This window comes from Fusarium odoratissimum, assembly GCF_000260195.1.
Source record: "Fusarium odoratissimum NRRL 54006 unplaced genomic scaffold supercont1.29, whole genome shotgun sequence".
Classification (NCBI taxonomy): Eukaryota; Fungi; Ascomycota; class Sordariomycetes; order Hypocreales; family Nectriaceae; genus Fusarium; species Fusarium odoratissimum.
The window spans coordinates 197,277-211,396 of NW_022158713.1; the positions used below are offsets into that span (position 1 = coordinate 197,277).

General features: G+C 47.4%; 7 protein-coding genes and 1 non-coding gene across 9 annotated transcripts; 3 read left to right on the plus strand and 5 right to left on the minus strand.

Annotated features, from left to right (window-relative positions):
- Positions 1-351: 351 nt before the first annotated feature.
- FOIG_12882 (major histocompatibility complex, class I) lies at positions 352-2,331 on the minus strand. The gene is made up of 4 exons (XM_031213839.1): positions 1,950-2,331; positions 1,269-1,894; positions 917-1,217; positions 352-865 (listed from the first exon to the last, which is right to left on the minus strand). The coding sequence occupies exons 1-4, from the start codon at positions 2,103-2,105 to the stop codon at positions 680-682; spliced, it is 1,269 nt and encodes a 422-aa protein (XP_031056413.1). The 5' UTR covers positions 2,106-2,331; the 3' UTR covers positions 352-679.
- A 488-nt stretch (positions 2,332-2,819) lies between these two features.
- On the minus strand, positions 2,820-3,325 carry FOIG_12883 (uncharacterized protein; the record flags this gene model as incomplete). Its single annotated transcript, XM_031213840.1, has 3 exons — positions 2,820-2,927; positions 2,980-3,044; positions 3,166-3,325. 3 exons carry the CDS (start codon positions 3,323-3,325, stop codon positions 2,820-2,822), a joined length of 333 nt encoding a protein of 110 aa, XP_031056414.1.
- Positions 3,326-4,557: 1,232 nt separating this feature from the next.
- On the plus strand, positions 4,558-4,755 carry FOIG_12884 (uncharacterized protein; the record flags this gene model as incomplete). The annotated part of the gene is made up of 2 exons (XM_031213841.1): positions 4,558-4,587; positions 4,645-4,755. 2 exons carry the CDS (start codon positions 4,558-4,560, stop codon positions 4,753-4,755), a joined length of 141 nt encoding a protein of 46 aa, XP_031056415.1.
- Positions 4,756-4,858: 103 nt separating this feature from the next.
- On the minus strand, positions 4,859-7,214 carry FOIG_12885 (murein transglycosylase). The gene has a single exon (XM_031213842.1). The coding sequence runs from the start codon at positions 6,483-6,485 to the stop codon at positions 5,274-5,276; it is 1,212 nt and encodes a 403-aa protein (XP_031056416.1). The 5' UTR covers positions 6,486-7,214; the 3' UTR covers positions 4,859-5,273.
- A 917-nt stretch (positions 7,215-8,131) lies between these two features.
- On the minus strand, positions 8,132-8,226 carry FOIG_12886. Its single transcript has one exon. It is a non-coding gene; the product is annotated as a tRNA-Ile (tRNA).
- Positions 8,227-8,433: 207 nt separating this feature from the next.
- On the plus strand, positions 8,434-10,440 carry FOIG_12887 (uncharacterized protein). The gene is made up of 3 exons (XM_031213843.1): positions 8,434-9,308; positions 9,353-9,659; positions 9,708-10,440. Exons 1-3 carry the CDS (start codon positions 9,186-9,188, stop codon positions 10,202-10,204), a joined length of 927 nt encoding a protein of 308 aa, XP_031056417.1. The 5' UTR covers positions 8,434-9,185; the 3' UTR covers positions 10,205-10,440.
- A 597-nt stretch (positions 10,441-11,037) lies between these two features.
- Positions 11,038-11,813, plus strand: FOIG_12888 (large conductance mechanosensitive channel; the record flags this gene model as incomplete). Its single annotated transcript, XM_031213844.1, has 4 exons — positions 11,038-11,186; positions 11,236-11,436; positions 11,485-11,629; positions 11,677-11,813. 4 exons carry the CDS (start codon positions 11,038-11,040, stop codon positions 11,731-11,733), a joined length of 552 nt encoding a protein of 183 aa, XP_031056418.1. The 3' UTR covers positions 11,734-11,813.
- Positions 11,814-11,990: 177 nt separating this feature from the next.
- On the minus strand, positions 11,991-13,207 carry FOIG_12889 (uncharacterized protein). Of its 2 annotated transcripts, XM_031213846.1 has the most exons (3): positions 13,091-13,159; positions 12,653-12,952; positions 12,124-12,600 (listed from the first exon to the last, which is right to left on the minus strand). In XM_031213846.1, exons 2-3 carry the CDS (start codon positions 12,928-12,930, stop codon positions 12,198-12,200), a joined length of 681 nt encoding a protein of 226 aa, XP_031056420.1. In that variant the 5' UTR covers positions 12,931-12,952; positions 13,091-13,159; the 3' UTR covers positions 12,124-12,197. The 2 variants fall into 2 exon arrangements, with proteins under 2 accessions (XP_031056419.1, XP_031056420.1); XM_031213845.1 differs by having other exon boundaries at positions 11,991-12,600; positions 12,653-13,207.
- Between the last annotated feature and the right edge of the window lie 913 nt (positions 13,208-14,120).

The following is a 14,120-nucleotide window of genomic DNA, read 5'->3' on the forward strand; positions in this document are numbered from 1 at the left end:
GATCTCAAGTGGCAAATGGACAAGCCGCTTGATTGAAACCAAGCGCGGATGAGAATATCCTTTTTCGTCTTGGAATTCAATCTTTTGTGAGACATACCCTGAAGTCGAGCCTGAGGTGAGAATTCTTAGGACTATATCCCCAGACAACATGAGGTGAGCGGACTCGATTTATGGCAAAGGGCCGCAGTTCTGATATCCCAGGGGGCAAGTGTCCCGGCCGGATGGAATTATTCGATCGATTAATTAATCACCCAATTACATATACTGAACTCGGAGTCCTGCCACACAACACGCCCCCACAAGAGTGACTGGAAGGTGTACAGGAGATGGGGGAAAAGAAGAAGCATAACCTGCTCTAGGTTTATCATTGAGATGCCAGACATTAACCAGAACACATAATGTGAGGGCACAGTAACGTCTTGTTACAAGTATATAATTCTTAGGCTTAGACTTAAGCCTCGACTGTATAAAATCATCATAAGAAAGGATTTATTTCCCGGACTCTCAAATCGCCAGGAGTAGATCAAATCAACCTGGACTGTTCTCAGGCACACTCGCTCCCCGTGGGAAAGACATCTATCAAAACGACGCATGACAAACCCATGATATCTCAAACTCACATCTACACCCGCTTCATCTAATACACAGCTCTCATCACATACATCGACTCACATATACCCTAGTCGTGCCACGAAATGTACAACATAATACCAGCGCCAATAGCCACGGCCGAGAACTGAATGAGCATGTTCTTCAGCTCCTTAGCCTTGTTAGGACCAGTCTCAAGAAGCTCAGGGATGACGGCAACGGTTCCAACGTAGAGGAATGTACCAGCAGTGAAGGGAAGAAGCATATCGCCCCAGGTCTACAACAAGTCAGCAACTTATCCCGGGATGGGAGTGTTCATATAACTTACCAGGCTAGTTCCCCAGATACCCTCGTTACGGCCCATGGGGACGTCACTGCTAGGGCTACCGAACTCCTGAATAGCAATACCAATGAGAGTACCAAGGAGAGCACCCAAGGCAGTGATAAATTGCGAGCCCATAGCAGCTCGCTTGGAAAAGCCGGACTGGATGAGAAGAGCGAAATCGCCAACCTCGTGAGGGATCTCGTGGAAGAAGACTGCTACAGTAGTAGTAGCCCCAATGGTAGGCGAGGCATAGAAACTGGCAGACATAGCCAGGCCATCAGTGATGTTGTGTGTAAAGTCGGCACTGTAAGTGTTAGTACAGTTTCAAAAGATCAAAGCCGTGAAATCAACATACATTAGGTTCAAGTAGCCGCCCAACTTGACGCTAGGGTTGATTTCCTTCTCAGGCTTCTCAACAGCATTGGCAACAACAGCACCCTTGTCCTCATTACCCTTCTTGCGAGACTTGACAAGGCTATCCGTAGCATCAACACCGGAAGAAACAGCCTTATCCTCACCATGAGGATGAGCGTGCGCATCACCATGTCCGTGGGAGTGATCATGGCCAGCTCCACCTGTAGCAATCCGTAGGCCCTTATCCATAGCGACGAATGTCATAAAGCCCACCAAGATACCTAATCCAAGCACAAGGTTACGGTTAGGCTCGACAAGTACGAACTTGACAGCCTCATCATGGTCCTCGCCAACAAAGATCTCAGGGAGAAGGTGGAAAAGAGTGTCACCGAGAAGACCACCCACAGCAAAAGCAACCATGACGGAAAGAGAGGCAGGATCAATGTTGGTCGGGCAGAGGGCGAGAAGGAAGTTGGGGGGGCCGGAGATGTAGAGGGTCGCAAGGAGGGCGTTTACAGCGGGTGAACCAGGGAAGAGAACGGCGAAGAGGCGCGAGGTCATCGACGAGGGGGCAGCGGCATGGTGAGCATGCTTTGCAGCATTGAGCTGCTCGACAATTGGGCAGGTCTAGAGGAATTGTGTCAGCACAGGATGTTTCGAGGGAGAGCTAAGCTTGGCGTACCTGGAGTTGAGTGTCGAGCTCCTCGAGACTCATGTTGTCAATATTGACATTGTTCACAGTCTCAACATGTTCGTGATCATGGCCCGCGTATACAAGGCCGACAAGGAGTGCAAGGCAGACAGCCGAGCAAACGACGCTCCTACGAGTGAGCGCCATGTCTATATCTGTCCTTAACAAAGACAACTTAGTAGTTGTATAAAAAAGTAAAGAGAAAGACAAAAACAAGGCAAAGGAACGAGTGGCCCTGTTCAAGAAGAATAAAACCGGGAACAAGAGGTCAAAAAGAACAACTCAACTTGGCTTGTATTGTTTCAATCCAAGTCCAAGTTGGAGTTGAAGTTGAAGTTGAAGTTGAAGCTGGGGATGAAATGGGGATATTCCAGGCTAGAGGCAGATCGGATAAGCCAGGGGGAGGGGCTTGGATGCCAAGATGAGTCGGCCAATGAGCATGTTGCACGCCCGGCTGAAGGCTGAAGTATCCACTCCATGCAGGGGAGCTCCAGAGCTATTGACGCCCTCACCAAGAAAAAAGAGTGAAATCTTCAGCTCGCGTGACGAACATGAACGAAACGAAACTAAGCTTTAGGACCATTTTAGGGAGTATTGTTATAGTTTAGAAGGGGTTTCCTATGTTTAGTTCATTGAGTCCTAATTTTGATAATATAATCCTAAAGCTTATGGTGATATAGCCATAAGCCATTGGATTATTACGACATTGAAAGCTCAGAAATGCACCAAGCAGAAAAGATAAAAGTCCAGTTGAATGAATTGACGTATCTTCTTCTAGGCTGCGCAAGGGAGGCTAAACAGCCTTGAAACATCTCATTGTAGTGATAGTACTAGTAGAGTAATAGAAACTGGGGAAAACGTTCAACCAAGCTGCATCACTTCAACCTTCTCGGTAACCTTGTCCGCCACCTTCTCGTTGGCCTTCTTCTTGTTATTTTTGTTGGTTTTTTCCCCAACCCGACCAGTCGCCTATATATATAAGTTAGTAAGTTGTTAAATATCTGGCAAAGGTAGAACTTACGACACAGAACGAACAGCCGTTCAGGGCCATCTGCCCCTCCCCGCTGATGATAGTAACTGTGCCGGCTAAGATTAGTCAGTATGCATAACCTGCACAATATGCATAAATGGATAAATACTTACGGACAAGACGACAGGACTTCTTCTTTTTTGAGGCGTCTGCCCCAGCCTCACTAGTCGGGCTTACCGTAGGCACAGGGCGTGAGGGATGTCTGTAGGAAGCCAAGAGTCAATAAAGGACAAGGGGTGATGAGAGTGCCAAAAATCGTGAGTTCTTGGCCATATGGTGTGCAGTGACCGGAACTGACAAGAAGGGAGGTGCGGCATGAGAGAGAAACCGTGCACATGGTGATGCAGCAGTGACAACTCGGACGGAAGAAAAAGTGAAGCGAAGAAATCAAGAGGCACGGCAAATGAAGGTACCGTTGACTTACGGTTGTTGTTGTTGTTGTTGATGATGATGGCTGAAGAAGAAAAGAGAGAAGAAATCGTCACTTGCAGTTGTTGTTGCTGAGAATGAAGAAGGAAAGGGAGACGTCGCAAGAGCCCTCTCGGCCAATTACTTACCTTAGGTAAGCTCATCACGATCTTATTCACAATCTACAGAGGAAAAAAGTGTTTCGGGTTTGACACAAACCCTTTGCAGAAAGTGATAGTTTCATACTTTGGTCGTGGCTAGAAATAAAACACGGGCTCTGAATCTAGCAATGGGTCGGTTTGCTGGGCATGATAGTCGATATTGATGACTTAGATGAGAAATCCCTCAGACTTACAGTACTGTCACCCCCATATGGACCTTCATATCTGACAATACCTACATTGTGGTTACGACTCGGGGGAGTTAATGTTGTAGTTGGAGAGAGGCGTGCTCTTGTAACTCTCCGATTCTGAAACAAGTTAGTCGAATTAGAGTATTTTTAAGTAGGAAATAAGCGAAACAGATCTCTATGTAGGTATGCTGTTCTATACAAAGTGTACTAATTCACCCTCAACTATGGATATTCATTGTCGTCACAACTGGGGGATGTTGCCTTGATAGTTGAGGCTATATGACACGAGCAGTGCCGCGTTCTACACGTACATTTAGTGCTTCTATGGAAAAGTAGATAGAAAGTACGAAAGATTTTGCTATATCAATCCCCGCGTGAGTTTAAATTGTCATGAAGTCATGTTACATTGAAGTTCAAGGGACGGTGGTGTCACTTACAGTTCTAACTTACGAGCAACGGACAAGACATCGCCAGGCTCCCTGATATATACTTAACCTGGGTATCTAAGGTACCCTAAGCTACCTAGTAGGTTCTGTTCGAGAAATCGACTCAGATAAGGCCTGATCAATTACGCATGTTATACCCCTATCTCCTTGTAGCCACTGAGAAGGCTGATGCAGCTGGGAAGCAGTTAGGAGGTATCCATCATCAATGTTCGTGATGAAATTACACTGTTAAAGGTTCAAAAAGGCCAACCACACCGTTGACACCTGCAAGAACGTCCGTAAGTACTTATCCCATTTGTGCAAATTGTGCATACTGATTAATCTTGGCTAGTACAGTAACCATCATCAGCGGGAGGGGGGGGCATGACCCCAAACAACTGTACCTTCCGCGTCGTAAGTTCTACCTTTGCCAGATGTTTAGTAACTTAAGTTACTAACTCATATATACAGGTGAACGGCCGAGTCGAGAACAAGAAGAACAAGACCAAGGCCCAGAACAGGCAGGCAGAGAAGCTTGCCGACAAGACGACAGACAAGCAGCTGAAATTTGGAATATCTTAACTTTGAGATGAGCTGCGGAAAATAACTAGTCTAAGGTCTACTAAATGGACACTAAATTTACCTAAGTCTTTTTTCTCCCTTAGGATACGCATCCAAAGTTTCCCCTAGATTGACTCTTTTATTGCGTAAGATATAAGGCATAGAATACCACAAAAAAAATAAATCGTATTCCTTGTGTCAAATAGCTGTTCTTCTCTTTATAGACGGGCATCTCATATTGATATCTTTTCCGTAACTACGTCGGGTATAATTCCTTTATGAGCTCCATTAGACAAAACTCAGCTCCCCTCACCTTTTCTCGCTATCAACTTACTCATCGAATGTCACAATCGACCGATGCCTCGAGATTTTAGAACTCATATTATTCAATTCTCATCGTATACACATGTCGACTCATTGTTAAATCATGTGCTCATATGTATGTACTCAGGTGCGCCTTGTGTATGTCCTGTCCCAATGCCCATTACCAATTCCGATTCTATATCCGAGAAATCATAACTTAATCATAAAATTCCCGCTTACAACAGAGCAGCGGCAAGAAGGAATGCGACAGCAGCAGCACCCATTGAGTTGAGCTGCTGAGCACCGCTGCCGGGCAAAGGAGTTGCGGCAGAACCGCCGTTGCCGGAGGTAGAAGAGGGAGTTGGCACAAGAGAAGTGGGAGTGCCAGGCACGACAGGCACAGTTCCATTGGTATAGTTACCAGTTGCGAAAGAAGGGCTGACGAAGCGGTGCTCAACGTTGCCAGACGCATCGTTGCTGCGGCTAACCAGAGTTCCCTTCTTGCTATTCTCATCACAGCTGAGGTCGTAAAGGGGCTTCTCGGTCAACTCGGTACCAATGACGCCAAAGCTGGGGTTAGGGGTCTGAGGAGCAGAGTCCTGGAGTGTGTACCACCAGACATTGATATCTCCAAACATAGGGCAACCGACATCCTCGTAGAAGGTGCGAGCATTCTTGGTAGAGGGAACGGCCTTGCCATATGTCTTGCCACTGACGGGCCATCCGGTCTCAGTGACCCATATCTCCTTGCCCTTAGCAACAGCCTTGACCTCATTCCAGGCAGCCTTAAAGAGGTTTGCACCCTCTGAGATGGGGTTGTTCTTGGTATCCTCGAAGTAGGGATAAGCATCCATGCCAAGCCAGTCACAGGCCTCAATGACAGCATTGTTGGAAGCATTGGCATATGCAGTCCATGTATCGACGTGGCCGATGGGGACAGACTCAAGGCAAGTACCCTTGATAGCAGCACGAGTCTGCTTGATGTAGTCGACCAGGACGTCAGGGTTGGTACCAGGGTTCTCATTGGCCTTGATACCAGTGGGAGAGATACGGTAGAGATCCTCATTTCCAACAGAAATACCAGCGACAAGGTCATCGAGTTGTCCACAGTATTGATCGACAGTGTTCTTAAGAGCGGCGATCTCGTTGGCGAAGCCGTCACCAGAAGCCCAGAGACCAAAGAGCAGGCTGGTCTTGGTCTTGATAGCAGCAGGAATAGCAGAGATGGGCTGGTTGATTGAGCCACCCTGGATCATGGTGTAGAGGCGAGCGCTGGTGAAGGCACCACTGGTGCCCTCGAGGCCAGCGGCGGTCTTGAACTCGTTCTCAAAATCGGACTGAGCCTTCACTCTGCCATCTGTGAAGGTCGCGCCATAGTTGAAACCCTGGAACGCAGCGCTGGCCGAGCCTGCGAGGGCCATTGTGAGGAGACTGTTGATGGAAGGCATTGTGACTGATAGTATGGCAATAGTGTAACGCAAATACAAGAAACTCTGGACTATAGTAACGAGAGTATGTCCTTAGGAAAGAGAGAAAAGTACAAGAAAGGAATATGGAAGAGGGACAGGAAAGAGAAGAGAGACGGAAATGAGATTGTCTTAAGAAGGTGAACCACAACTAGATCGAAGACACGTCGAAGATGAATGCTTCTACGTACTCATGCAGGTACACGCACACACGCACGCATCCGAGCCAATTCGAGGCCCGATCGAGGCAGACTCTTCACTCAACTTGCATAGTTACTCCAAGAATACAAGGGCACTTACGAATGCACTGAGCAAACCAGTGGCAACATAGGTCCATCTCAAGTCACTCCGTCGGCCCGTCAGTTGTTGATGTGCCCTCATCAGTTTCCCGATCAGTCGTCGATAAAAAGTCTAACACGCCACTCGCGGGATAAAAGAAAGATCAGGACGTGTCACTCCCTTACACTGTGTTCGTAGCGAGTTCATAGCGTGAAATACGTGGTTAAGCATCGAGGCAGCCAGTGTGAGGAAGTTTGTTTAAGTGTGGATTCGGCTTCGTAGACTTTCGATCGAAGGACGCCATGCAAAGTCAATTCGGGCCAAGGATGCGCATTTTGCCGATAGCCGTTGGCCGTTGCTAACGACAAAAGAAACGGCTAGAAGAAAAATCGAGGCAATTAGTTACAGAGATGACTTTGAAGTCTGGAATGGAAGTAACCCCAGAGAATGGTGATGAGACAACCCAAAATAGCAACCTTGTCAGTTACCCCGGGAAGAAGATTCCGGGGAGCATAACCGTGTCTTGGCTTTAGCTAAGATCTTGACAGCGGCTCCTGAAACATTACCACTCAATCTCTAAGATTCAATATCGATCCAAGCAGGGATACCGATGGTAGTATTACAGCGCAAGTCTACAGGCAAAGTGACCTGGATTAAAAATAAGCTTCACTTTATTGCCTAGTTATCCTTTGAGCAGCAAAGTTTGAGGCTGGAAATATGGCTGGAAATCAGACGTTGAGAAACTACTCTAAGTGGTGGAAGAAGAGCTAGAAGAAAACGAGTCATTCATCAGCTTCAATGGAGATAATCTACGTCTCTAACCTCTGTTGAAGTTGTGCGACATTTTTTTCATCTTTATTTAGGCTCTGTACTCGTCATACGTGGGTCGTTGGCAACGTGGATCATCAATAGTTGACGACGCATTCTTGGGTCAGGGAAACTCATTTGATGGTACGACTCTGAGTTCAGCGTCTAGAAAATTGACTAAAATTGAGTATAGTGCTGTAGCTTAATCAAGTGAGCCCATAAGAATATGTTCTTGTAGAGGAATCGCCTGCGTAGTCGAGCTTACAATGCTAAGTGTTAACTGGAGCCTTGAGGTCGAAGCAATTGGGATCAGGATTGTCTTTGGCCTGGTGTTCAGTATGACAGACTCGATCATCCTAGTAGTAGACCAAGAAACAAGTCAAAGTAACAACTGGTTCATGCCTGCTCACCCTGTTACATACACTACGTGTCTATTCGTTACTCAACACCAGCCACTTCATCACCAGTCAACATCACGACCACAACCACTCTTCGAGAATCGCAAAACCCGACAAAAAAAAACATCCGGAAGGCGTTGGGATTGCTCCCGCCAGGGCTTGAACCTGAGACCTTCGCATTACCGAACACTCGGATTGAAGTATTAGTACGACGCTCTAACCAACTGAGCTACGGAAGCCGACCGGATAGATGAGCGGATGACCCGCTCTTGGATGCTGGGTGAAGGAGGATAGTCAGAATAACAAGGTTGGAAGACCACGGTTGAAGGACAATCTCTCAGCATCATCGGCATTGAGCGCCAGAAGAAAGGAAGACTGGTCCGAGCAGACTAAGTATCACGGGTTTGTCGGTTCATCAGAGTCTTTCACTCTTGCAAGCACCAAAGAAGCGAGGCAGTGAATCACATCTCGGCGGGGCTATCGGCAAGCCTCACCCGCTTACACTATGCACAACTCTAATGAAGATATTCAGGGTCCTTGTCCATCTTCGATTCAGTCAACTGACCCATAACGGTCCACCATCAACAATGCATCAAATACGAGAAAGAGGCCTCTTTCACGAGATATAGAACAAACATAGAAACAATGATTAAGCAGACCCAATTCTTAATCCCTGTCCCCTTTTGTTTCACACGCGTCCACTGTCGATTGATCAAGTGGCTGACGTCCATCCCAGCCCCGGCCCCTGTACAACCGGTTTTCCCAGCCATGCAACCCTCAAAGAATCCCCAGCCAAGAAAAGACACAAGAGAAGCAGTCCAGCCAGTGACGCAAGCGCTCCATGTATGATTGGTCTGTTCCGGATTTGGCCGTTGTTTGGGGTCATGATTTGCACGGCGATGCGCTCATGAACACGGCCTTGAGCTTGTTCTGAATCTCTGGCGTTTGTGCTCTTTTTAGCTTGGCTTGGTAGACTCTTCTGAAGCTCTGTGCGCGAATCATCCTTGGTTATGCGCTGTCGCAGTTTGCATCATTGACGGACAGGGTCTCAGTACTAGCGAAGTATTTATTTCACTACACCACCCGCAAGGTCAACACGACTTCTTCGGTGTCTACTGGACATTCCTTTGAATTGTTTGATTTTCGTATCCCTACAACTTGAAGACACTCCGCTTTTGCAGTATCATACGCCGTAACCATGTTATCGAGGTTCTTCGTCCTCTTGCCCCTGGTGTTGTCCATGGTGGCCTTTATCCTCTCAATGCTCTGCCTTTTTGCTGGTCACAAGGAAGGGTTTATGGAAGAATACTCTGTTGCACGGGTAGGTTTGAAGCAAACTCTCAAAAACTCAAGCTGACAATTTAGCTCAACACTTCAATGATTGGCCATAACGTTCTCGACACTGACAGCGACGCTTCTTCTAATGACAACGATGAAGATGATGGCTTCTTTGGCAAGGTCACCGACAAGTGGAACGAAGTTAAGGACGATGTCAAGGGAAAGATCAACGACATCACTGGCGATGTTGCAGACAAGCTGGCCGACACTATTGGTATTTCGGAGTGGTACTCCATTCATGTCATGGCCACATGTGATGGACAGTACAAGCCCAATGCCACGAGCCCTGGTGCTGGATATAATGTTACAAACTGCACCAACTCTGCCCCCGAGAGTGAGTATAACCCTATCGTCGATTGGCAACAAGTTCTAACCTTTGTAGAACGCTTCAACCTCACCGAGATGCTCGACAAGCAACTCGAAGTCGGCCCCTTCAAGCTGAATCTTGCTGACATTAACTGGCCCGATGACATCCAAGATTCTATCGATCTTCTCAACACGGCTCTCCTCGTTACATTCGTCTTCTACGTCCTCGCAGTGGGTTTCTCCGGCCTCGCCATGGTCGCGAGCGCCGGCGCATTCTTCCTCTTCGCTCGTCGCGGCGTCAACGCCGTCAACGTCATTCTTTCGGGGCTCGCCGCACTTGTGCTCCTTATCGCCAGCATTCTCGTCACTGTGGCTGGCAAGAAGGGTGTGAACAAGATCAACGACGTCGGCGATGATGTTGGACTGTCGGCGTCTGTTGGAAATAAGTTCCTGGCGTTGACCTGGGCTGCTTCTGCTCTCATGATTATCGCTGCTATCTACTGGGTCATGCACTTGTGCCTTATGCGACGCGAGAGGAAGAGACAGTGGAAGCCACGAAAGGGGAGCTACTAGATTTGATGAGACACGATGACTAGACTGATGATTGGTTTTTTGTTAACCAGATTGGGCGCGACTATGATACCAAAGTGTTTTTACTTTCCTTTTGCAGTTTCAGAATGATTCCCTCCTTGGACTTTTTTATACAAACCAGAAGATTGGCATATCTAGATAGTCAGATAATAATGTGATAGCTGGTCTATCTAATCTCTGTTCCGACGTGTTTGTTTCTCTCAGTCAGATTATGCTGTGCTATGTCAAACTGATGATAAGTCCTATATCGGGTGATTCTCTCAGGTTCGCGAGAAGGTTTGATACACAAGGTACCAGGATGTAAGAAGTATTACCGTAAAGCTCTAGCCCTGCTCGTACAACTATTCTGAGGCTCTCCCAATTGCTCGCTGTATGAGTACCTGTAGTCTCACGAGGTTGCTTGTTTCGCAACGAGCGCCAGTCATGTTTAGTTTCGAGAAAGGCCCTTCGAAGCACTGAGCAACCCATATACGGCTTATCATGTTCTACTTATTCTACTCATTAAGTGTTAATTCATTGAATATACTCACATATACGGAAAGATGATTGATCTATACGGTGGTAATTGGTGTAAGCCGGTCAGTTACCCTGTAAGTGCGGTTGAGTACACATGACGTCACAGGCATCAACCAACAACCGCGTGTAGCGCGTGTCACTTCGGCACCTGGTCCTTGATTCTAGCTTCCACGGCCAAGCCATTATAGCATTGGTAGCTTTCAGGTTATCCGAACACAAACAACGCTTGGTCATTTGACTCCTCGCCCATGTCCTGGCTGTCTGGCCTTTGGAGAACATCACGTCCAAACTATCGCATCATGCCCGGCAGATCTCACGATGAGGAGTCTGGCTCGGGAGAGTCAGAGTCCCTGCTTGGCCGAGGCCACAAGAGAGTTAAGCGCTTCTGGGAAGGCTTCGTCGACTTTGCGTTTCAAGATGATATCCTTAAGATCGCCGTTGGTTTTATGTATGAAGTCTCCTGAACTTGCGGTGAAGGCGACTAACACACTGGATAGTCTTGCAGCCGCTTTCACAGACCTAGTAAAGTCTTTCGTGAGCGATGTATTAATGCCACCTATCTCGATTCTCCTCCCGCTCAACAGAAACATGGAGGAGAAGTTTGCCGTTCTGCAAAAGGGACCAAACTACAATAAGACAACCGGCTACAACACCCTTCATCAGGCGCAAGAGGACGGTGCCGTTGTCCTAGCATATGGGTAAGGCATTGTCAAAGTCTTCGGGATATCCAAACTCACAGCTGATAGATCTTTTGTTGGCCAAATGATATCCTTTCTTGTGCTGGGCATCGCTCTCTATGGACTCGCGCACTTGTGGCAGCTTGCTTCATCCGAACCCATCATCAAGCACACAAAGAAGTGCAAGTACTGCAGACAGCGCATCAACGAAAAGGTGAGACGGTCGAATCTCAAGATGGGCTTGCGACTAACACTATCTAGTCTATTCGCTGCATCCAGTGTACCAGTTGGCTTGATGGACGAGAGGACCGCAACTGAGTTGACCTTGAACATCTCGTACGCATACGTGATACCCTTTGCTTTTTGTCTTTTTGCATCCCCGTGTTGTTCACAGACTGCTCATTCTTTATTGAGATGTTATGCATAATGCTTGCTTTATCATGGCGGTTATTGGTAGACTCAGTCTTATTGTTACCATTTGGAAGTGTTGCTGTTTTAGCCCAAATACCAAGAGGCTCATACTACGTTCAAGCTGATCAACCGTGACTCAACATGTGCCATCCTCAGTATCCATTGTCCAATACGTGACATGCGTGGCTGGCTGCCAGGATGGAGCTAATGTTAATAGTGTTATAGCGTGGCGCTGATTACCGAAACCTTACTTCGTCGATCGATTGTCACTAGATTGACATTGCATGTCATTCATAATTTGGCCCCGAATTAATAAATGTTTAATTAGGCATCATTACCACAAACCCTTTGTCCAAACCACATGCTCACATCTACAACAACATAGCAGCACCACCAACAACAGCAGCCGCAGCCAGAATAGCATTCTGGGTAATCATAGGACCAGCAGCATTGTCGGAGCTCACAGGAGTGGCAGCAGCATCAGAAGAAGCAGTAGTAGCGTCGGCAGCATCAGTGGCCTTGGCTCCAGTGTCCTTGGGCTTATCGGCAGAAGTAGCCTCAGAGCCAGCGACCTCGGTAGCGGAAGCATCGTCGTTGCCGTTGAGCTTGTTGACGCCAGCGGTAACAGTGATGGGCATGAGAAGCGACTTGTAGCCACTCACACTATCAGTCATGGATGTGACATCGGTGATACCAGAGAGGACTGCAACTTGGTGGACGGAACAGGTAGCGACATCCTTCTTGGGGTCCAGGACGCAACCCATGTTTTGCTTACTGGTGATTTGTCAGGCATTGAAGTCACGAAACTTGTGCATATGATGCTTACATTTCACCGCCATCGAATCCATCAACCTCAGGATGCATGGTGTAAGAGTACTCAATGGTAGAGGGGCCACCGACAATGGTGCTGGTGCCGGCAAGGCCGCAGTTTGTCGCCTTCGCATCAGGGCAGTGGATAGCAAGAGTAGTCGCGCCGCCCTTGACGGCAACAACAGAGCCATCGAGAGGCTGAGGATCGAACATGGGGAGGAGGAATTCAACGGTGGTAGTCTGGGCCGCAACAGTGGCGAGGGCACCAGCAAGAAGAGCAAGAGATCGAGCCATTGTGAGTATTGTTAAAGAGTGACTGTGCAGCAAATGAATGAGTGTATTGGGTTGAATGCTGAACGAACGACGGTCGACTAAAGAAAACGACGATGCACGGAGACTTTAAGAAAAAAGAGCCTCCCCTATTCAACTAGTTTCAAAGCGTTAAGAGACTCACCGGTTCCTTTGATTGATTGAATCCTTCGGCGGCTGCTTAACGACAGCGCTATGCTCGAATCAAACACTCCGATGCCTTATTTCGGACTTAGAAAGGAGATTAAAACGGCCCATGTTCCGAGTATCCGCCTTGGTACCACCCACTCGGGCCTCGTAGGGCGGGAGAAAATTGGAGAAGATGCGCGGGTGATGTTCAATAGAGAAAAGTTAAATATATTGAAGTCAATGACTGTGTCAGTGACACCCAGATGAGATATTGTGGGGGGAAGCTTACTTTCGTATTTGGCGTAGAAATGGCGTCTGTCATTGACAAAGCCGTTGGGACTATTGATCCTTCTGGTGAAGCATTGATTGAATCGAGTTAGTTTTACGGGGGTGGCGCCTGTTAGACCACTGCTAGATCCTAGCTCTTGAACGGGACCCATGATGTTGATAAGAGTCAAGGAACAGGCGAAGTGCAATTAGAGCCTCTCGCTAAGAGTCATCCTTGTGAGGCTGCCTAACATTTTCTCCAGATCAAATCACCTCTTTAATTTAGTGATAGACCAGTTTATAACCTACAATCTTTAAGATGTTGCCTGAAGTTTTGACTTATTTTCTGAAAGGAACTGTAGCATGGCTAACCTTGTAGCAGTGAGAAACAGAAAGCTCCCCAGCCACTGGGTGGCATATCTGTGAACTTTCTTCGTCAATGGGAAGCAGGCTCTCGTACCATTCAAGTATCCTGATATTGAAGTTGTCGCAGAGATGTTTCACTCAAGGAAGATTGTGAAGATACCCTTGAGGCGATGGGCCTGTTTGGTTCTATAGGGCACCGGAGCGCCACTATAGCGGTATTGAGTTGAAAATTTGATAGATCAAACACCATTATACATTTATATGGTCCTTGAAATGGGTCGTTTGTGTCAATGGGAGAGGAGGCATTGAGCTCAGCGAGGCACAAAGCAACTACATGACATGAGACAGAGATCTGGATCCAGAACTATTGGTGCCGGGATGTTAATTTTGTAGCTGTACAAAAGACAATGGCT

Coding starts and splice junctions, on each gene's coding strand:
- FOIG_12882 (XM_031213839.1), bottom strand. CDS start 2,105: ATGGCGCTCACTCGTAGGAGCGTCGTTTGCTCGGCTGTCTGCCTTGCA. Junction 1,895..1,949: donor AGCTCGACACTCAACTCCAG/GTACGCCAAGCT, acceptor CAATTCCTCTAG/ACCTGCCCAATTGTCGAGCA. Junction 1,218..1,268: donor GGCGGCTACTTGAACCTAAT/GTATGTTGATTT, acceptor TAACACTTACAG/TGCCGACTTTACACACAACA.
- FOIG_12885 (XM_031213842.1), bottom strand. CDS start 6,485: ATGCCTTCCATCAACAGTCTCCTCACAATGGCCCTCGCAGGCTCGGCC.
- FOIG_12887 (XM_031213843.1), top strand. CDS start 9,186: ATGTTATCGAGGTTCTTCGTCCTCTTGCCCCTGGTGTTGTCCATGGTG. Junction 9,309..9,352: donor AAGAATACTCTGTTGCACGG/GTAGGTTTGAAG, acceptor CTGACAATTTAG/CTCAACACTTCAATGATTGG. Junction 9,660..9,707: donor CACCAACTCTGCCCCCGAGA/GTGAGTATAACC, acceptor TAACCTTTGTAG/AACGCTTCAACCTCACCGAG.
- FOIG_12889 (XM_031213845.1), bottom strand. CDS start 12,930: ATGGCTCGATCTCTTGCTCTTCTTGCTGGTGCCCTCGCCACTGTTGCG. Junction 12,601..12,652: donor GGATTCGATGGCGGTGAAAT/GTAAGCATCATA, acceptor ACAAATCACCAG/TAAGCAAAACATGGGTTGCG.